The 18,655-nt window shown below is 42.5% G+C and overlaps 1 protein-coding gene across 4 annotated transcripts in view; it reads right to left on the bottom strand.

Annotated features, from left to right (window-relative positions):
* ZDHHC14 (zinc finger DHHC-type palmitoyltransferase 14) overlaps positions 1-18,655 on the bottom strand; it is a 275,301-nt gene that overhangs the window by 55,295 nt on the left and 201,351 nt on the right. For all 4 annotated transcript variants that reach the window (XM_025422620.3, XM_025422618.3, XM_025422621.2 and 1 more), the window contains exon 3: positions 18,086-18,244. In XM_025422620.3, coding sequence (XP_025278405.1) covers positions 18,086-18,244 — 159 coding nt within the window. The remainder of the gene's footprint in view (positions 1-18,085; positions 18,245-18,655) is intronic.

Here is an 18,655-nt window from a genome sequence, read left to right as displayed (position 1 = left end):
GGGACCACTGTCCTCTGGCTTAGGTCCAGTCTGCCTTTGCCGCAGAAGGAGGCCTTCGTGCAGCGTGCACAGAACACGGTGCCGGCATGCCACAGTGCCCACCCAGGACAGACAGAGACAGGGTCCCGAGGCCGCAGGAATTCTGTCCTTGAGACCCTCCTGTTGGCGGGGGATGTGCTTGCCAAACACATCTTGTCAGACACGCAGGCTTTCTTTTTTGAAAACCATTTTTAAATAAGGAAATGTGCAGAATAAAAAAGACACATTTAAAAATTGTTTTAAATTCATTATTTTAAACGATCAGAGTCCTCTAACAAAACATTTTTCTAAAGGGCCCATATAAACTATTCTCACTCTCGTGAGAGTATCTGACCCAATCATCCAGAAAGCCCCACAGGGCGTGCCCTGGAGGGTTCTGCTTCCTATCATGGTTATATTTCCATCCCACGGTTATAAACTGGCAGTCTGATGATGAACTGGCTACCCGAGTAGCTTGGCCGTTGGCAGAGAAAGGGCTGGTTTTGCATGGCGGGAGAACTCTGGCCCCTGGGGCAGGGAGTCACAGTCATTTGCTGAAAATGAACACAGTGGTTTTCTGGCTTTGCACATTCGGTGTGGGAGCTTGACTAACAAGGTCTGGCACAAAGGGATGGCTGTGTCCCCAAACACATGGGCAGAACCGGGACCTCACTCCTGCAAAGTCCAGGGTCTGAGCCCAAGGCCGCCCTTCTCAGGTTGTGGGCCAATGTCACCTGCCTTTTCTTATGTGGGCTGTGAGCCCTCCTGCCACCACAGCCTCATCCACGGTGATTGATGAGAACACGAAATGTGTGACCTCACTCGGACTTGGTGGGCTGGGCAGGTTATTTGATTGTTCCCACTCTTAGGTCCAGATTGTCTCAGAGGGACCCAGTTCAGCTGTCTGTGGACAACAGGCTGTAAGGGGGCCAAGGCCTCTACTCGGGTGGCAATGATGCACCAAAGGACCTCGTTGGGAATCAGAAGCTCCCCCAGAAGAACTATTAGGACTCCTCACCCTATAAAGTCACAGGCAAATGTTCAAAAAAGGTATGTTAGGATGTTAGTTTTTGGTTTTCTCTCCAAGAAACTGCTGATGACTTTTAGGCAAAAAGTTGAGGACAGACCGTCCAGACCGTGGTCCAGCCAGGATCCTCCCCTGGGGGCCCCTTGCTTGTCCCCTGACACCCTGAGGTGAGGCTCCCACTCCACCCCTGCTCACATAAGAGTCTGCCCACAGGGATCCCTGGGTGGCTCAGTGCTTTAGCACCTGCCTTTGACCCAGGGTGTGATCCTGGGGTCCTGGGATCGAGTCCCACATCAGGCTCCCTGCATGGAGCCTGTTTTTCCCTCTCCCTCTGCCTGCATCTGTGTGTGTGTCTCTCTCTCTCATGAATAAATAAATAAAATCTTAAAAAAAAAAAAGAGTCTGCCCATGGTCTGGCCTTTGCCTATAGACCATTCCTTGAAGGACTGGCTTCTCCCTCCTTCTCTATCCTGTGGCTCCAACACCAGCAAAAGACTACAGGTGGCAGGGCTGAAACTGGACTCTTCATTAGTGGCAGCTAATGATGACAACCCACCCCACCCACCACGAAGCTCAGAGCTCTTTTTGGCATCGCTGTGCAAAGTGTAAAGAGCTGGGCAAAGGAGGGGCGAGAGCATACTGGCAGAGGGGGGACATTTTGGGTGAAGGGAGCAGAGTTACGGTGTGTGGGGGGGTCCCTGCCCTCCAGCTGGCATCCTGGACAGCTCCTGGAGCTGCGTGGCCCTGTCCCACATGACCCCATACTTCCACTGGTCATCTCTGCTTCTCTGTTGCATGGATGCTTGCATGCGTTCCTCAGTAGCCACCCGTAAGCTCCTTATAGGCAGGACCCTGTTAACCACATTCACCACTGCCTCCCCAGTGCTGCCTCACACAGGCCCTGATGTGATGGACCATTGACAGTCAGTAGACAGTCCTACATACAGCCACGTGTACAGCCCTAGAGGATCACGAGCCTAGGAGTCACCGCTTCCCTGAGCACAACATTTTAGTCATCCCAGGCGCACAGATGCTGGCGACTTCCAATCCTACAGCAAAGCTTCAGTGTGATCAAAGATGGAAAAAATGTAGGGTTTTTTTTCCCCAGCTAATTGGACTGAAAAACAAACCTATAAATCAGTTACTAATAAGCAATGGTTTCTCAGGCACAAACCGCTTGGTAGAAAGCTGGTTACTTATATGATAAACGGCATACCAGTCTATTATGAGGTTGTTGTTGAATTTAACTCATAAAAGTCAGGAATATGCTCCTGATACCACCTAGTTTTGCCTACTTTCCGTGGAAAGGTATGTGGTACAAACCATTATGCAACCCATGCGGGGCTGGGAAAGGATCTCTGCTTCAAATTTGTGACAATGCCATATTATCCTTTGTGGGAAGGTTTTAAGAACCAAGGGTTCTTTTCCCCCCAGTATTTCTCAGCAGTATAAAGGGACCAAGACAAGCACAGTGGGAAGGAAGGGATTCTCAACAACTTTTTTTTTTTTTTTTTTTCTCAACAACTTTTAAATAACTTTTAAGATAGATTCTGTTTACCTAAGAACCCAGAGAGGTGGTGAAGACCAGTCTCACACAGCTCATCCTGTCACTGAACTCTCTGGTCCCTTCTTTGTAAGAAAGGGTTACACAAATGCTCCCAGAAAACACCCACGGGTTGGGAGTGGCTAAACCCCAGGCTCAGCAGGCTGCCCTGGGCGAGTGGTCCACCTGCCTGCCCACCTACTCTCAGGAAGTTGTGTGTTTGTGTGCCGCACACCTGCATTTGGATCGAGAGAGAAAGAGGAAGAAAAAGAGGAAGGAAAAGAAATGAGCCCAGTATCATTTGTTTTCTTTCTTTCTTTCTTTCTTTCTTTCTTTCTTTCTTTCTTTCTTTCTTTCTTTTTTAAAGAGCTTTTAAAAATGGCATTCTTGAAAGAAATGTTATTGTGTATTACTAAAAAAAAAAAATCAACACAAACTCTCTGGAGGGTTGTGGGGTGGAGAAAAGATGTTACCTGTCATCTTCAGAAGTCTGTTCTCTAACAAGTGAGGAATCCAAACAAGATTTAACCAGGGGTTCTTGTGTGTGTGGTGAATCCTGTCAGTGGCCTCATGAAGCTTAGGGACCACCTCCCTTCCCTGTGTGTTTTTATTTTATTTTTTTTATTTTTATTATTATTATTTTTTTAAATTTTTATTTATTTATGATAGTCACAGAGAGAGAGAGAGAGAGAGAGAGAGAGAGAGAGAGAGAGGCAGAGACATAGGCAGAGGGAGAAGCAGGTTCCATGCACCGGGAGCCTGATGTGGGATTCGATCCCGGGTCTCCAGGATCGCGCCCTGGGCCAAAGGCAGGCGCCAAACCGCTGCGCCACCCAGGGATCCCCCTGTGTGTTTTTAAATTCATAAACTACATGAGAGGACAAAAGAAAATAATAAGGATTATTTTCAAAATAATTTAAAAGCTGTGACATAATGAAATGTATGCTTATTTATTAATATGCCAAATAATAGAAGCTATAGTTTCCCAGCTGCCGTAATTGTGAAGTAGTGACAAGTATAAATGTTAGTCTGAATATCTGCAAGAACTGTGAAGGCATCAGAAAATGTCTGTGGTTTCTAGTGGTGACTAACACTACTAATGTGGTTTGTGGCTCATATTCATAATTGAAGGAAATATTAAATTTCATTTAGAGGCTAGTGAGAATAAAGATGTAATTGTTTTTCCCATCCAAGCTCACAGACCCCTGAATTCCATCCAGGGTGCCCAGATCAGGAATCCCTGCTCTAAGCAAACTCTAGAAACAAGGTGCTTGGTCCCCGGCAGGCCCTGTCCTTGGAGGGAGCAGTAAGCTGCATTTGTAGCAGAGCCACAACCCTGGGTTGCCTGTCCTCATGGCAACTGAGCTCTGGCTGTGAGCCTGTAGGGGACTTGTTCTGTCCAGGCCATCGGGATAGATCACTGAACTCTTTCTCACATACGGGGCTCACTGCTTCCACTCAAGTTGCTGGTACCTTCTGATTCAAGTACGCAGCTCACCTCATTAAACTCTCCCCCTTGGATCTTAATGGACCCATGGGAGCCCTGGGAAGGAGAAGGCGCGATCCAAGTACAAAAGCAGGTGCTATGTCAATTCAGGAGGCTAATATAATTATCATGAGAGATTTTTAAAGATTTAAAATACTTACACATGTACCTTGTCTTGTTAACCTCTCAGTAATCCTGGGACAATAACTAGCATGCTGAGTTTACTTATGAGTTTCATGGGTCCAGCTAGGTCATGCTAGACACTCACCTTCCTTACTCATCCTGGAGCCTTCAGAGGCTTTCGGAGGCTGGTGAGCATGTGTAACTCATCTTCCTACTCTCCCTGCACGCCGCAGCCCTGCCCGGTGCCCAGGCATAGAGCCGCGCTCCTTGGATGGATGACGTGTTTCTACCAGGCTGGGGTAGAGGTTACTGCCTTTCTTCATGTGTTAAAACCTTACTGTCCATCTGCTGCTTACCTTCAGGCTCATCTGAGTTTCTCTCTGCTCTGCATCTGTGCGTTACGAGCTTTCCCACTTTCCCACAGGGCTTGGGAGGATGCCTTCTAGTTCAGGCTACTAGAGTCTTACAAACTTTGACTGTTGGCAAGTTCCTGTCCTCTCTGAAGCAGATTTCTTTAGCAGATGGGGGTGATACTTTCCACCTCGGTTGATGCATTGGCTGGTTGTGAGCAACAGACGAAGTAACAGATAACATATAGAACCACCTCCTAAAGTTAAAAGCCCCACATAAATATATGATGGATGGCTTTTATGATCATATAAGCCAAAGAGCTATTTTAGTATACATTGTTTCTGTGCATTCATTTTCCTTCCTTAATAAAAATATAATAATGTCTTCTTCACAAGCACATTAATTTTTTTACATTACTAATTTTTATTTATTTTATTCTATTTTGTTCAGTTCTTTAAAATTTAAATTCAATTTGCCAACATATAGTATAACACCCAGTGCTCATCCCATCAAGTGCCCTCCTCAGTGCCTGTCACTCAGCTACCCCATCCCCCACTTCCCTCCCCCACCCCCACCCCCCCCCCCTCCCCGGTTTGCTTCCCAGAGTTAGGAGTCTCTCATGATCTGTCTCCCTCTCTCTGTTTTCCCACTAAGTTCCCCTCCATTCCCTTATAATCCCTTTCACTATTTCTTATATTCCACATATGAGTGAAACCATATGATGATTGTCCTTCTCCGATATTTTATTTTTTTAAAAAGCTTATTTATTTGAGAGAGAGAGAGCGAGAGAGCGAGAGAGAGCAAGAGCATATGGACGAGCACTGGATGGGGCAGAGGGAGAGGGAGATGAGCAGATTCCCCGCTGAGCAGGGAGCCAGATGTGGGGCTCCATCCCATGACTCTGAGATCATGGCCTGAGCCCAAGTCAGAGGCCCAACCAACTGAGCCACCCAGGCACCCTACATTACTAATTTCTAAGTAAGTGATTCCTCTTCTCCTTTTTCCCAACTTAATCTTTCCATTTCAACTAGTATTATTTTTAAAAGATTTTATTTGTTTGAGAGAGAGAGACAGAGATAGCAAGAAAGAGCATGAGTGGGGAGGAGAGGGAGAGGCAGGCTCCCCACTGAGCAGGGAGCCTGACCTGAGCTTGATCCCAGGACCCTAGTATCATGACCTGAGCTGAAGGCAGACACTCCACCAACTGAGCCACCCAGGTGCCCCTCAATTAGTCTTTTATCTAAAATAGTTTTCAGCTTTTTGAGAATAAAATAAAAACATATTTTGATAAACCAAATTATTTTCATAGCTTTTTAATGTACAAACCTATTCTAAGCTTTCAAAACAAAAGTGCACAGGTTATTAGTCATCATCCAACTGTTCAGGCCTTAACAGGTCAATCCTATCCAACTGCTACTGCCAGTGGGTGGAATTTTGTGAAACATTTATTGTCTAACACCCAACATCGAGCAGCTGGATCAGCCGATCGGCCACAGATATGCTGGTAGAAGAAACTTCATGGCTGGTGATGTATATTTTATCCTTTGTCTCCCTAACTCCAAAATCCATTGCTGGAGGCCAATTTCAATGCTAGGAAACTCAAGAAAACAACAGACATTTGGACTATAAGACACTGTAGGTTGTACAAAGATGAACAGACACACAACCAAAAAGTGATTGATCTTCGGTCTTCAAGTCTCTCTGCAAGTGATGGATTGGATAATTTCAGCAAATATTCACTTTTCTTCCTCTTGAGGTAGAGTATCATCCTTCCTTGCCCTACTGACAGATCACGGTCATGGTCATGGCCATCTGCCTTGTTTGGTCATTAGAGGCTTAACAAATGTGCTGTAAGCAGAGGCCTTCAGATACTGCTTGCTTTGGCACCCCCATCATGTGGTCCAGTGACCCATACTGTGAGGAGAACATGAGCCTGGTAGCTGCAGTCCCTTCAGCCTGGGTCCTCAGAATTAAATTTGAGGGGAAGACTCACCCTCATCAATCCCTCGAGCCAAGCCCAGCCAGTCGCAGAGCCACCCCATGAACTCCAGGTACATGAGAAAGAGAAGTGCTATTTGAAAAAGCCATGGAGATTTCGGAGGGTGTTTGTCATACAGCATCACTGGACAGTAGCTAACTAATACATCTCATCGATTCACTTTATACTATGTGAGATTGGTTCTCCTAAAGCCATATCATCTCTATTTCCTATTTCAGCATTCCATGCTAGCAGCTGAGTCTGGTCCCCTCTTTCTTGGACAGCATTCAGGGCCTTAGGGTAGCTGTCATCTAATTTTTCACTTTCCTCCCATCTCATTCCTTTATGAGAATTCATCTAAAATGACCATCCTAAGATCAGACTAGATATCCTGAGTGCTATAAACTTGTCAAATATTCTTTATGGTGTTAGTTAACTTTTCATACTTAGGCAACAAACTTCTCAAGGGCAGGAGGCCTGTCTTGTACTTCTTTGCACTCTCTTTCCACAAAACAATCTGTTGCTGGGGGACAGTTTAATTCTAGGCAACTCAAGTCAACAATGAATTATTATGAATACATACTTTTAGATTAGCTGTAAATGTCTACATTGTAAAGCCCTCTACAGATATGGCCTGATTCCTCATCTTGACTCTAAACATCCACCCCTGGGCCCTGGCATGGCCATCAACGTTATGGCCTTCTACCCCTGTTTGCAAACTGTGTCAACATCTACCCCAAACACCCAGAGAAAAGATGGTTCTAAGGGGAGCTAGAGGAGAAATATAGCCTTATTGATGAGTTTTCAACACTGCCAGTGCAAGTTTTCCAACAGTATTCAAAAGATGCTATTTATTAACATTTCAAGGAGGCAAATCACCCTAGCAGTTACTCTTCTGGAAGTGGCTCCTGTAGGAGGCCTCACTGCTGCCCTGATCTCTGTGAGACATGAGAACCTCCTAAGCCTCCACATGGCCTGGCCTCCAGACTGGAATCCTGTCTGTTCCCAGGGCTCTTAACCTACACTGTGAATAAGAACCCTCTGGGAACTGTGCTAAAATGCAGACTCCCGGGCCCACACAGTCCATTTTAAGGCATTTCTATATACTTACACCTATAACAAATTTACTACGAAGTTCTAATGTTCTAATGTTATTGTCCTCCCAAGATGTTTTCTTCTGCAAGATGAAAGACTTTAGAGTTTCCTTTTATTTTGGTTATTGCCTCAAAAGCACCTCTAGACTCTTAATTTTAATGTTTTTTGGAAGAAACTCCTAGAAGCAGAACACAGAGGACCTCATCGTAGGGAAAGCATGCTGAGAAAGAGATTGCCAGAGAAGAGCTGGCTACCCAGTTGGAACAAGAGGATGGCTCCGAGCGACAGGGTGAAGACTCCATGGACGATGGTGCAGAATCCAGAGAAGAGCAGGGAAAGCCGGGGACCTGGGGAAGCGTGATGTACAGGAAATGAGAACTGGCAGGAAGAAACAAAGAACACAGCATGGAGGCAACCAGGAACAGTTTTAATTTGATGTAAGAGGAGGTGAAAAGGCTTCCAGGAAAGAATGTCATCTTACTGTCAAGTGAGTCAGGAAGGTTACTTGGAATTTTGTCATCTGTCACTTGAGCTAATAACACTGAATCATTGTTAATGAGTGACTTAATTCAACCCCCCCCCTCTTTCTGAAAAAGGACTCGAGCTGCTTATAAGCAAGCCAGGAATAAGTTAGTGCCAAAAATACACACCCTAAAGTCTCATTTACATTGCTCAGATGTGGGTAAATTTGGCTCTGAACTTCTGATACGATTAAAACGTTTTATGAAGGAATGGCAGCATTCTGCACAGCGGTGAACTGAATTCCCGCTCTCCCCAATCCTGCAAAGTGTGAGTTCCATCACAATGATGGTAAGTCTCTGACGTTATCTTCACTTTGCAAGTCCCAGTAAGCCCTCGGGCCACTACAATAGATGATCTGTGAAAACAAAAACCTCCAAGTTTGTTTTCAGCTAAAATATCTCATAACTGTACTTATTCCTTTGAGTCAGAGGTAGGTAACACAATTAGCAGAGGCATGTGGGAGCTTTCCAGAGGTCAATGAATGGGAGAAGGTGAAAACAGGACTGGTGGCTTGGATCCAAAACCACTGAGTAGATTGTTTGATAGATTCTGAAGTTTAGTTATAGGACCTGTTGCTTCAACCAAAAAGAAAGGATAAAACTCCAGACAGGCTAACATGAGGGGGCTAGATGAGGAGCAGAGGAACCCAGCCCATGCATCACTGCAGAAAGAGCAGAGGCAGCCCCCACATGAGTTGTAGAGTAAATAGCTCCCCCAAATCTCAGGAGATTGGTCTTTTGGACTGCTTTCAAGCATCCCTGAAAGTCTGAGCCTCTGTCCTACTGTCTAGTCCACCTGGTGTGTTGACCCACTGGGTCTCTTGCCCTCCTGCAATGCAGTGACCCCTAATTAGGCTGTACGACTTGATCTAGGGACCCCCGCACTACGAAGTCTGGGCTCCTGAAGACCCCTCCCTGTGGTCCTTGCCATACTCCACTGTGTTGGTTATCCCTGCCTTCCTCGGCAGACAGTGAGATGCATCTGAACAAGGATTGTGTATTCTGATGATCACATTAGAGATTTAAAAATGACAATGAAGAAATCATTCACACATGCATGTGGGGGGGGGACCTTGAGTCACTTTCTGCACCTGGTTTGTGGGTCAGTGACATGCTTCAGATCGCATGATATCTAATAAGGACATGTCTCTTTGTACTGTCCTTTTCCCACAATGGTATTGGTTATTATGGCTAGCTTATTCTTTAGCTTGAACTACATAATTATTTTATCTTGTCTTCCACCTCAAATTGGTTAAATTTATAAAGAAGTTTGTGGAGAGAATGTATCTTGATTTCTATTGTGATTCCTAATTGATATATAGTCACCTACTTTAATGTATTGATTTGGTAACTAATAACCTTCCTTACTGAAGTTAAAAAACTAGTTCTAGTGTTTGTTGGTACTAGTTCTAATGTTATTGTTGGTTTTCCTGTCATCTACAATGAAGGGATAACTTGCCTGCTCCCTTTTGACAGTTCATATTTATTTTATCTCATCTTTTGCATTAGTTAGAAAAAGCTAGAAAAATGTTAAATGCTAGCAATGATAGTGAACATCCTAATTTGTTTCTAACTTTAATGTAAAATAACTCCAGTGTTTTGCCATAGAGAAAATGTTAGCTTTTTTCATTTTTAAGATCACGTTAAAAACCGCCTAGCAATTTACCACAAATATAGTAGCTTTAAACAAATTTATTACCTCAAAAAAATTAATTAAAATATATTTTACATATAACATCATGTAAATTGAGGATGTATAACATATTGATTTGATATGTTTATATAATATGATGGTCATAGCAATACTTAGCATCTCATCTACCTCTCATAATTATGGTTTCTTTTTTGTGGTTGGATTAATTAAGATGTAGTTTCTTAGGAAGTTTATTATAATACAATATTATTGTCTATATTCACTATATTGTGTACCATATCTCTGACTCATTTACTACTGGTTGCAAGTTTGTACACTTAAATAACATCTCTCTTGGTTCCCTGCTCCCCACTTTGTTCTTATGAGTATGACTTTTCTAGATTTTACATATAAATGGTATCATAGACAATTTGTCTTTGACTTATTTCACTTAATGTAACGTTCTCAAGATTTGCATCTTATGATGCAAATGGCAGGATTTCCTTCTTTCTTGTGGATGAATAATATTCCGTTATACGTCTATGTCACCCTCTTTACCCATTCATCCATTGACAGGCACTTAGATTATTTTCAATTCTTGGCTATTGTGAATAATGCTGCAATGAGCATGGGACTGCAGCTATCTCTTCAAAATGCAGTGGCTTTAAACAACACAAATTTATAGTCTTGAAATTTTAGTGGGTCAGGAGCTAGGCTCTGGGTCTCCTCAGGCTAAGATCAAGGTAATTGTGGGGGGTGCAGGTGTCATTGGGCTTGAGTCCTCTTCCTTCTAAGCCTAGCGCAGTTGGCAGGATTCATTTCCTTCTCACCTTTTCCAGCTCCCTCCATCTTGAAGCTAGCCATGTAGGATGAATCCTTCTCCTACTTGGAATCTCTGTTATTTTCTCTTAAGGGCTCTTGTGATTATATTGGGGCCACCTGGATAATCCAGGATACTATCCATTACTTGAAGTCAGTTAATTAGTAACCATAATGGCATCTGCAAAATCTCTTTGTTATGTAAAGTGACCTAATTATGGGAGTAATACCATGGTATGGAGATCATGGGGCCCAAATTCTGCCTACCAGACCTCCCAATCTTGGTTTACCAAGCTTTAGAGTTAGAAATGGGTGCCAAGTTTTATTAAATCTCTTTGTATTATCTATTGTCATGATCATATACCTTTTGGCCTTTGACCTATTGATATAAGTAATAGACTTATTAACATTTAAAAAATTGCATTCCTGGAATATGTCAAATTCCCTTCTGTGTCAAATGATTAGTTCTCTTATTACACTTCTAGATTAAATGTGGTGTTATCATGTTGACCTTATATACATTTTTTAAAAAGATTTTATTTATTTATTCATGAGAGACACAAATAAAGAGGCAGAGACAGGCAGAGGGAAAAGCACAGGCTCCTTGAGAGGAGTCCAATGTGGGACTTGATTTACATTTATTAATGAGAATCTCCTTTTTTCATGATGTTTTTGTCAGATTTTAGTGTTACTTTTATGCTTTCTTGGTAAAATGAGCAGAAAATCTGTCCAAGCTACTGTAAGATCTGAAATACTATTCAGAGCACAGGAAGTAAGACTGTTTGGTTCTAGCATCTTTCTTGGATGACTCTAGTAAATTACTTAGTTTTTCATTATTAGTAGTCTATTTAAGTTTCCATTCATTCTTTGACTCATTTCCCATAAAATCATGTTTCACTGAGATTTTCAAATCAATCAACATAGTTATATAATATGCAAAGTAATGCAATTATTTTCTAATAACTAAAAAGTTCACCTATATTTGTCTTATTTGAATCTGTTACTTCCACTTTCTTGTTATTTTCTCTTTCAGTCTTACCAGAAGTTTATTTTTATGTTGTTTATTTTCCAAAGAATTAGAGGTGGTATCATATTTATTCTTCTGTTTTCTAGATCATTAACTGTTTTCTTCCTGTTTTTCTTAAGTTTATTCTTTTTCTATCTTCTTGAGATGGATGCTATGTTTATTTGTTTATAAGTTCAGTTTTGTTTTTTGTACTAGACTTTTTAAAACTTTTTATTTTATTGGCCATTCACCATCTAAGTAAACTTCCTGTTTTGAGGAGAATCTCAAAATAGGTGAGAGGCAGGACTCCACCCTCCCACCTCAGTTAGAGACACTAAAAGTGGGTACTTAACCTCTCCCACTTGCTAACTCCTTGAGTGTGAAGGTGAAACAGGTCCAGGCGCTCCCACCCAGATGTCTGAACCCAGAGTCCTTGCAGACTAACAGAATCACAGTTTTAAGCTGATAGCAGCAGCAGCAGAATTAGAACTCAGTGGTGGCAAAACAAACATTTTGTTTGTAGTGCGTGCACCTCCTGTGACATTCTATTGCAGGAGTGACTGCACTCAGTTACTCAGACTTCCCTGCTCTTATTGGCTTCTGAGGCTGGTTTTCAGGCTTCTCCTCCTCATTCCTATAAGCAACCTGACAGGTTTCCAAATAATTTTTTCTGCTTAGGTCAACTATTTTGTATGTTTAAAATTTAAAATTCTAACCAGTACAGTTTTTTTTTTTGCATTTTTCTTATTGTAATTTTCTAGCTATTCCACAATTATGATTTTGAGGTTTGTGTTTGAAGTTTAAAAACCTTTTTTTTTTTTAAATCACAATTGGATAGGTTTGTGTATTTATCTCTTTGCAGTTGATTTCTAGTTCCACTGTTGTGCCATCAGATATTATAGTCTGTGAAATATCTGTTTTTAGAAAGCTAGGGATTTTTTGTGACCTAGTCTGATTAAATTTTGTAACTATTCCACACACAGTTAAAAAAAAGATAAGTATATTTTGTAGAAACAAAGTTAAGCATATATTTATTAATTATATATTAGTATTCTTTATTTCCTTACTTGTATTTTACTTACCTGAACCATTAAAATAAGAAGTATGCAATTGTTTCTCATTAGCATTATGTTTATACCAAATTATCCTTGCCTTCTCTAACAAATTTTGCTTTATGTATTTTGATGCAATGTTATTTGTTGCATATATGTTGATGACTGAATTGTTAATTGTACTCTCTACCAGGGTAAAATTACTCTATTTGGCTTATACAATATAATAAATATAATGATTTCTGTCTTGAATTCTCCTTTGTCTGTTCTTAGTAATGATCTTTGAGGACTATCTTTTATTTTGATGCATCTAGCTACTAGCACAGTGTATGACACATAGGTGCTTATTAAATGTGACTGAAAAGCAAAGATACTTGAAACTGATGTGGGGGCAGTTACAGTAAAGCCCTGTTTGTTTTGGTTCTTGGGAGGATACAAATGCCAGCTCTCTCCATTCCCTTCAAATGATACACTTTCCTTTAGGAAATCAATAGCTCTCTCATCATACCCTAATAGTTAAAAAGAAATTCCAGAATGTACCTCCACGCCAGAAGGCAGCTGCAATTCCAAATCTCAGATATTCCAAACCTCTTAATATTAGGCACAATTGTGAAGCAGTAACTCTAATGAGTGAGCTCAAATATACACAGAGGATACACAACAGACAAAATATCAGCAGCTGGCTCCAAAAACCAAATCACAGAGGAAGCAGCTGGATCAATGGAAGGAAGACACTGTAGGGTGAGAAGGGGAGTGTGTAGTATGTCCAGGAGAGAAAGAGCACAGCAAAAAGGAGACAGGGGAATGAGAAGGAGAGTTTATAAGGATTTTTAAAGATGGTGGTAAAACCCTACCAAAAGCAATAGTCACTGAACACCAAGTCCCTCTGGAGGGCCTCTGGAGGTTCTTTGTGCCACCTACACCAGAATTAATAGATGAGGATAGAACAAAATGTGACCGGGTCAACTCCTGTGTGAGGAGAGTGGCTGGCACTGCTGAGAGCTCCTCAGGGATTGACACAACTGGGGCGCTTCACATGTCCTTTCTTTTGTTCTCACAGCACTTCAGGATATGGCACTGCATAGGCAGAGAGGATCCTCCTTGCCCACACAGGGCAATAGGTCTGGAACCCAGGGGCAGTCGCCTCCAGGTCTCAGGCTAAGCTGCCTGGTCAAAGCTAGACAAATTCATGGTACAGAATGAAGCAGACTTACAAATGCTCACATGCGCCATCTCATATTTTAGCAAACTCAACTTAGTCCACAGTGTGTATTTAAACTACTTTCAAGAAGATCCTTTTAATTACAGGTTTAGACTGTATTAAGAATACTCAATTAAAAACAAACAAAAACAAAACAAAACAAAACAACACAAAAGAATACTCAATTCCAGTGAAAGCTGCTGGCTATTGTGACATGAGACCAGAGACTACCAAAGGATAGACTTTCCTGAAATGTGGAGTGGACTCACTTGGGGCTCTGGGAAGTATACCGTGAGTTAGAGAGGACCTCTCAAGCACACAGTTTGCTTTCCAGCACCTCCAGTTACTCACACTATAATAATGATCTGAGGGATCCTGAGGATCAGAGAGAGTAGAAGTGGCTATATGGCCCCAGATGTTGATCATTTAGAAATATTTTATAACCTCAAAGATTGCCTGGATGAACAAATAAGCCAAAATATTCTGTTCCATATGTGCAGAAGCAATTTGATAGCAAAAGAAAAAGAACTAAAGAGAAGACAGAAAAGGTTCTGAGAGAGAGACAGAAACAGAGGTAAACAGAGACAAAACCAGAGGTGGTGATGGGGAATATATTCACTTCTAATACTTCAGGTCATCTAAAGCACACCAGATTACAGGAAAACGAGGTAATTCCTATCACACTGTGAAGATGAACCTTGTAATGTGCAGTTATTTGGGAGTGTTATGGCAGCAGTTCATGATAACGCTATTGGCAAACATTCACTGAGCCCTCAGTGTGCACCAGGTCTCTACAGGTTGCTTGCTGGGCACTAACTCACTTAATCCTTAAAAGAAACCTATGAGGTAGTACTAGGGTCATCCCATTTTACAGACGGGATAACAATTGGGTAGTCAGATAACCTACCCAGGTACTAATACTATCCAATGACAGGACCTGGATCCAGCCTTGGGTATTTAACATTAGAGCCACATTGCCAACCACTAGGATCTGCTAACCAGTTCTGTATTTGTACCAGAGTTTGCTCTCCATGAAAGCTTTTCCCTCAGTTCCTCAACTAAAAATACAGAGCCCCTACAAGTTTGCTCTCATTTCAAACTTATTTAACAAAGAAAAACACTCTTCTAAACTGCCTGAGAAACTGTACTTTTCCTCTCTCTTCTCCCACTGTAAACTGATATTTATTTGTGTACGTAGGAAGAACCATCCCAAACCCATTCATTACAAGGGAAGGGAAGCCACATGTACTAACCTTGGCTTTCAGCACATCATTGTATTTTTCCTCTCTGGCTGCAAAAAGTATAATTCTTTCAATAAAAACTTTCTATCTAAAAATAAAATCACAGCAAACTCTGCAATTACACTTCTCTGTTGGAGACATTTGCTTTCCACTCTATTTTCCTGAATGTGGAAAGAGGTCCAATTTTCTGGTCTGCTAATGGGTCACACCAAAGGCCCAAATGTAGCATAATGAACTGGAAAACCAAAGCTATGTAGGTTTGAATCACTGTGTGGTTGTTCCAGGAGTGCTGTGAGTAGCTTTATGTTAAATCAGCTATATTCTACTTATCTCACCTGTCGTTGGTACAGTGGGGCCCTGATCAAGGTTTGCCAAACTCCAGCCCTAGGACAAGCAGATGCTCCTTAGAGGAGACATTGGTAATGTAGTCTCTGGCCAGTTTTCCTCCTCTTGAGCCTACTCCCAAACTTTCCCCTTTCCTTGCCTTTCCTTTTGCTGTTCTGTGTCTCCCAATTATAGGACACCACCCTGCTTATTTGTGGAGTGCTGTATTGCTACCATGACTTGGATTTATCAGAAAAGTTGCAGAAGGGCTCCTAGATACTATAGACTGGCGGCTTGAATTTTCTCAGCTGGTGGTTTCCATGAGATATTGTACTATCTTAAATATGCTCTAGGAGAAGTACACCATTAACTGGTGTTGATACATAATTTTGATAAGGGGATTTTACATCTAATTCATCAGAGTTCTTTAAGGGACATTTATGTACACCTACAGGTGTTGGAGGAAATGAATAAGATGGTTATAGGAGCTTTTAGAAAGTGTTTTATAATAATCCAAAGAGAATTTTAAAACACTATGAGCTGGGGAGGAAGTTTTATCATGATTAGTAGTCTAGACTACAGAAAGGAAATAGAAGATTGAGATCAACTGATACAAATGAACAAATGAACAGATGTCTAGAAATGGGTAAACACTTTTATAAATAATAAAGAGAAGGAGGTGCCCAGTAAACTCTTTGGAGTTGGGGAATACCAACTCCCTACTTATAAATGCCTAGTGGAATAAGTCACTGGATCTCCAGGAGAAGGCGTGGAATATAACAGAAGAGCTTTACAAAAGTGTAAGTTACATCATATAATATCTCATCATATGATACTCCATCATGTAATATCAAAACTATGACTCCAGAAAGGGTCTTGAGAACCTCTACAGGTTATTCCTTAAAGATACTCTGCAATGCTTTGACTTAAAAGTGTCCTCAAGATGGCCTGTGGGGCTGAAGTCATGAGGAAGCCTATCAGAAGTCTAACAAAGGCTGTCATGTGCCTTATAGAAACCCTGGTCTGCCCCCGTATAGAGGACCAGGTATGGTTTTGGTCACCATACCCACAGAGTGCTATAGTAGATCAAGGAATTATCCATAGAAAGACAATCAAAAATATAAAGGGATCAGAAAAAATAACAGAATACCAACAAGAATTACAGATACAATAATAACATTTGCTCTACACCAGGCACTATTCCAAGTGCTTTCCTTGTGTTGATCCATATAATCCATCAACCATCCCATGAAGTGGCTACTGTTATCAAGGCCATTGTATAGATGAGAAAACTGAGGCATAGAGAGTTTAAGTAGCTTGTCTGAGTCATGAAGCTAGTATTTGCACCCAGGCCATCTGGTGCCAGATTCCTGGCTCTTGACTAAGACTACTTGCAAAATGGGAGAAGATAGAACAAAATTCCATGCTGTTCTGCTTGGGGGCCAAGGCTAAAAGTAATTTATCTAACTTAAAAAAAAAAAAAAACAAAAAACAAGACAAAGCCTTGATGGGGGAAATCATGGACTTTATACCAAATTATAGATTTTTAAAGTTAGGATGAAGTAAATTTCAGACAAATAAAAGGAAAACATTTTTGTACAGTGGAAGTATATTATAACATTTTATTTTCTTTAAGAATGGAGACTATGAATTCTAATAGATTCAGAAAGAGTATTGGCCATGAATGATGATGTTTTACTGAGGGAAATAAGGTTGGTTCTGAGCTAACAGGATTCCTGGAATTATCCTTGGTCATTTCTATTAGAGGCAGGTCACAGGACTGGAGAAATGAGGGTCTTTCCGGGTGAGGAGAGCCTTTGTGTAAATCACCCTTCCTGTGACTTGAGTCACCTGGTTGCCAACTTCTCTAAGAAGCTTCACACCAAGGAAGGAGATGGTCTGTGGGTGTGGCTAGCAGCTCTCCATTTGAAGTGACAGAAGGTGCTTGCCAAATAATTCCAGGGGGCTGAGAGCCACGTCACTTGTCAAAATCCTGTGCTGGGCCAACGGTGGCCTAACAGTAGAGCCACGTCTTACAACTGAGGAGCCTGTGCTATACCCGTTCCCTCAGTCTGTTTCTCTAGTCTGTCCCTGAGCAAGCAAGTGGACAGGGAGGGAAGATTGTGGTGGTCCCTGGGAAGAGCCACCATCCTAGCCTCTGCCTCTCTTCCTCTCCTTGGGCTGCAAGTGCCTCCAGCTCCCCCACTAAGTACCTCTGGAGGAGTTGTGAGAACTGCACAAAGCTCATCCGGCAACATGTGGAGACAGCCTTCTGGGTGATGGAGGGACCTAGGGGTAAAGTGGTTTTATTCCTAATGCCCGCTGATCCGGCCACTCCAGGGCAGGAACCCCCACTCTGTTGTGCGCCCTGCAGGAGCAGAGGACCTAGGGCGCCGGACTGATAGTGGGGGTGGGGGTGGAAGACGTAAAAAGGAAAAAGAGATTTGGTAGCACTGGGCTTGGTGAATGGGATCCGTGGCAGGAGGCACTTGAAATATTTATTACTGAGTTGTTCGGTTCCGGGGATTATAGAGACACACATGCTGACTCTCCTTAGCGCAATCTCCTCCAAGGCCACCAAGGCAATCAATCAGCCACCTCATCCGCTGCAGACATTTCACCCCCCGCATGAGAGGCGGAACAGAGGCGATTTCTGCTGCTACTCACCTACGCAGTTATCGCAAAGGCTACAATGAGAGGCACGAGGGGGCCGGAAAATCTTGCAGGTGAAACAATATTTAAGTTTCACAGTCTGGCCATTGATGATGACTTCTTTGGTTCTGGGAGGTGGGCGGTACCCCCCTGAACTGGTGCCATTTGCGATATCTGTGGAGAAAAGAAGAGAAAGCACACGCCCTTAACACAATCATTTGTCCTCTGTGGCCTCGTGCACCTAGGAGGAGGCCTGGAGTCTGCACTTCTAAGGGCAGTGGTCACACCTGGCATTGGGACACCTATGCCTTCCTGGGAGGCACCTGACACACAAATGCTCCCTGCTGTCAGAGGACCTGCATGCAGCCCCATAGCATTCCTGCTCCTTGCCAGACTAGTTACACAGGTGGGAGCCGCCAGGTGACTGAGTTCTGGCCAATGGGGTTCAAGCTCAGCCACTGGGTACCAACCCATGGAGTCCCGAACGCTCTCTCCCCTCCAGGCAGGCGCACCTTGGAACCTCAAAGCGGGGATCCTGATGTCTGTGCTGAATAGAGCTGCCTTTCTAACCTCTTTATCCTCCAT

This window comes from Canis lupus, chromosome 1, assembly GCF_003254725.2.
Source record: "Canis lupus dingo isolate Sandy chromosome 1, ASM325472v2, whole genome shotgun sequence".
Lineage (NCBI taxonomy): Eukaryota > Metazoa > Chordata > Mammalia > Carnivora > Canidae > Canis > Canis lupus.
Note: the sequence above shows the minus strand (reverse complement) of the source record. Positions and strands in the feature narration are given on the sequence as shown.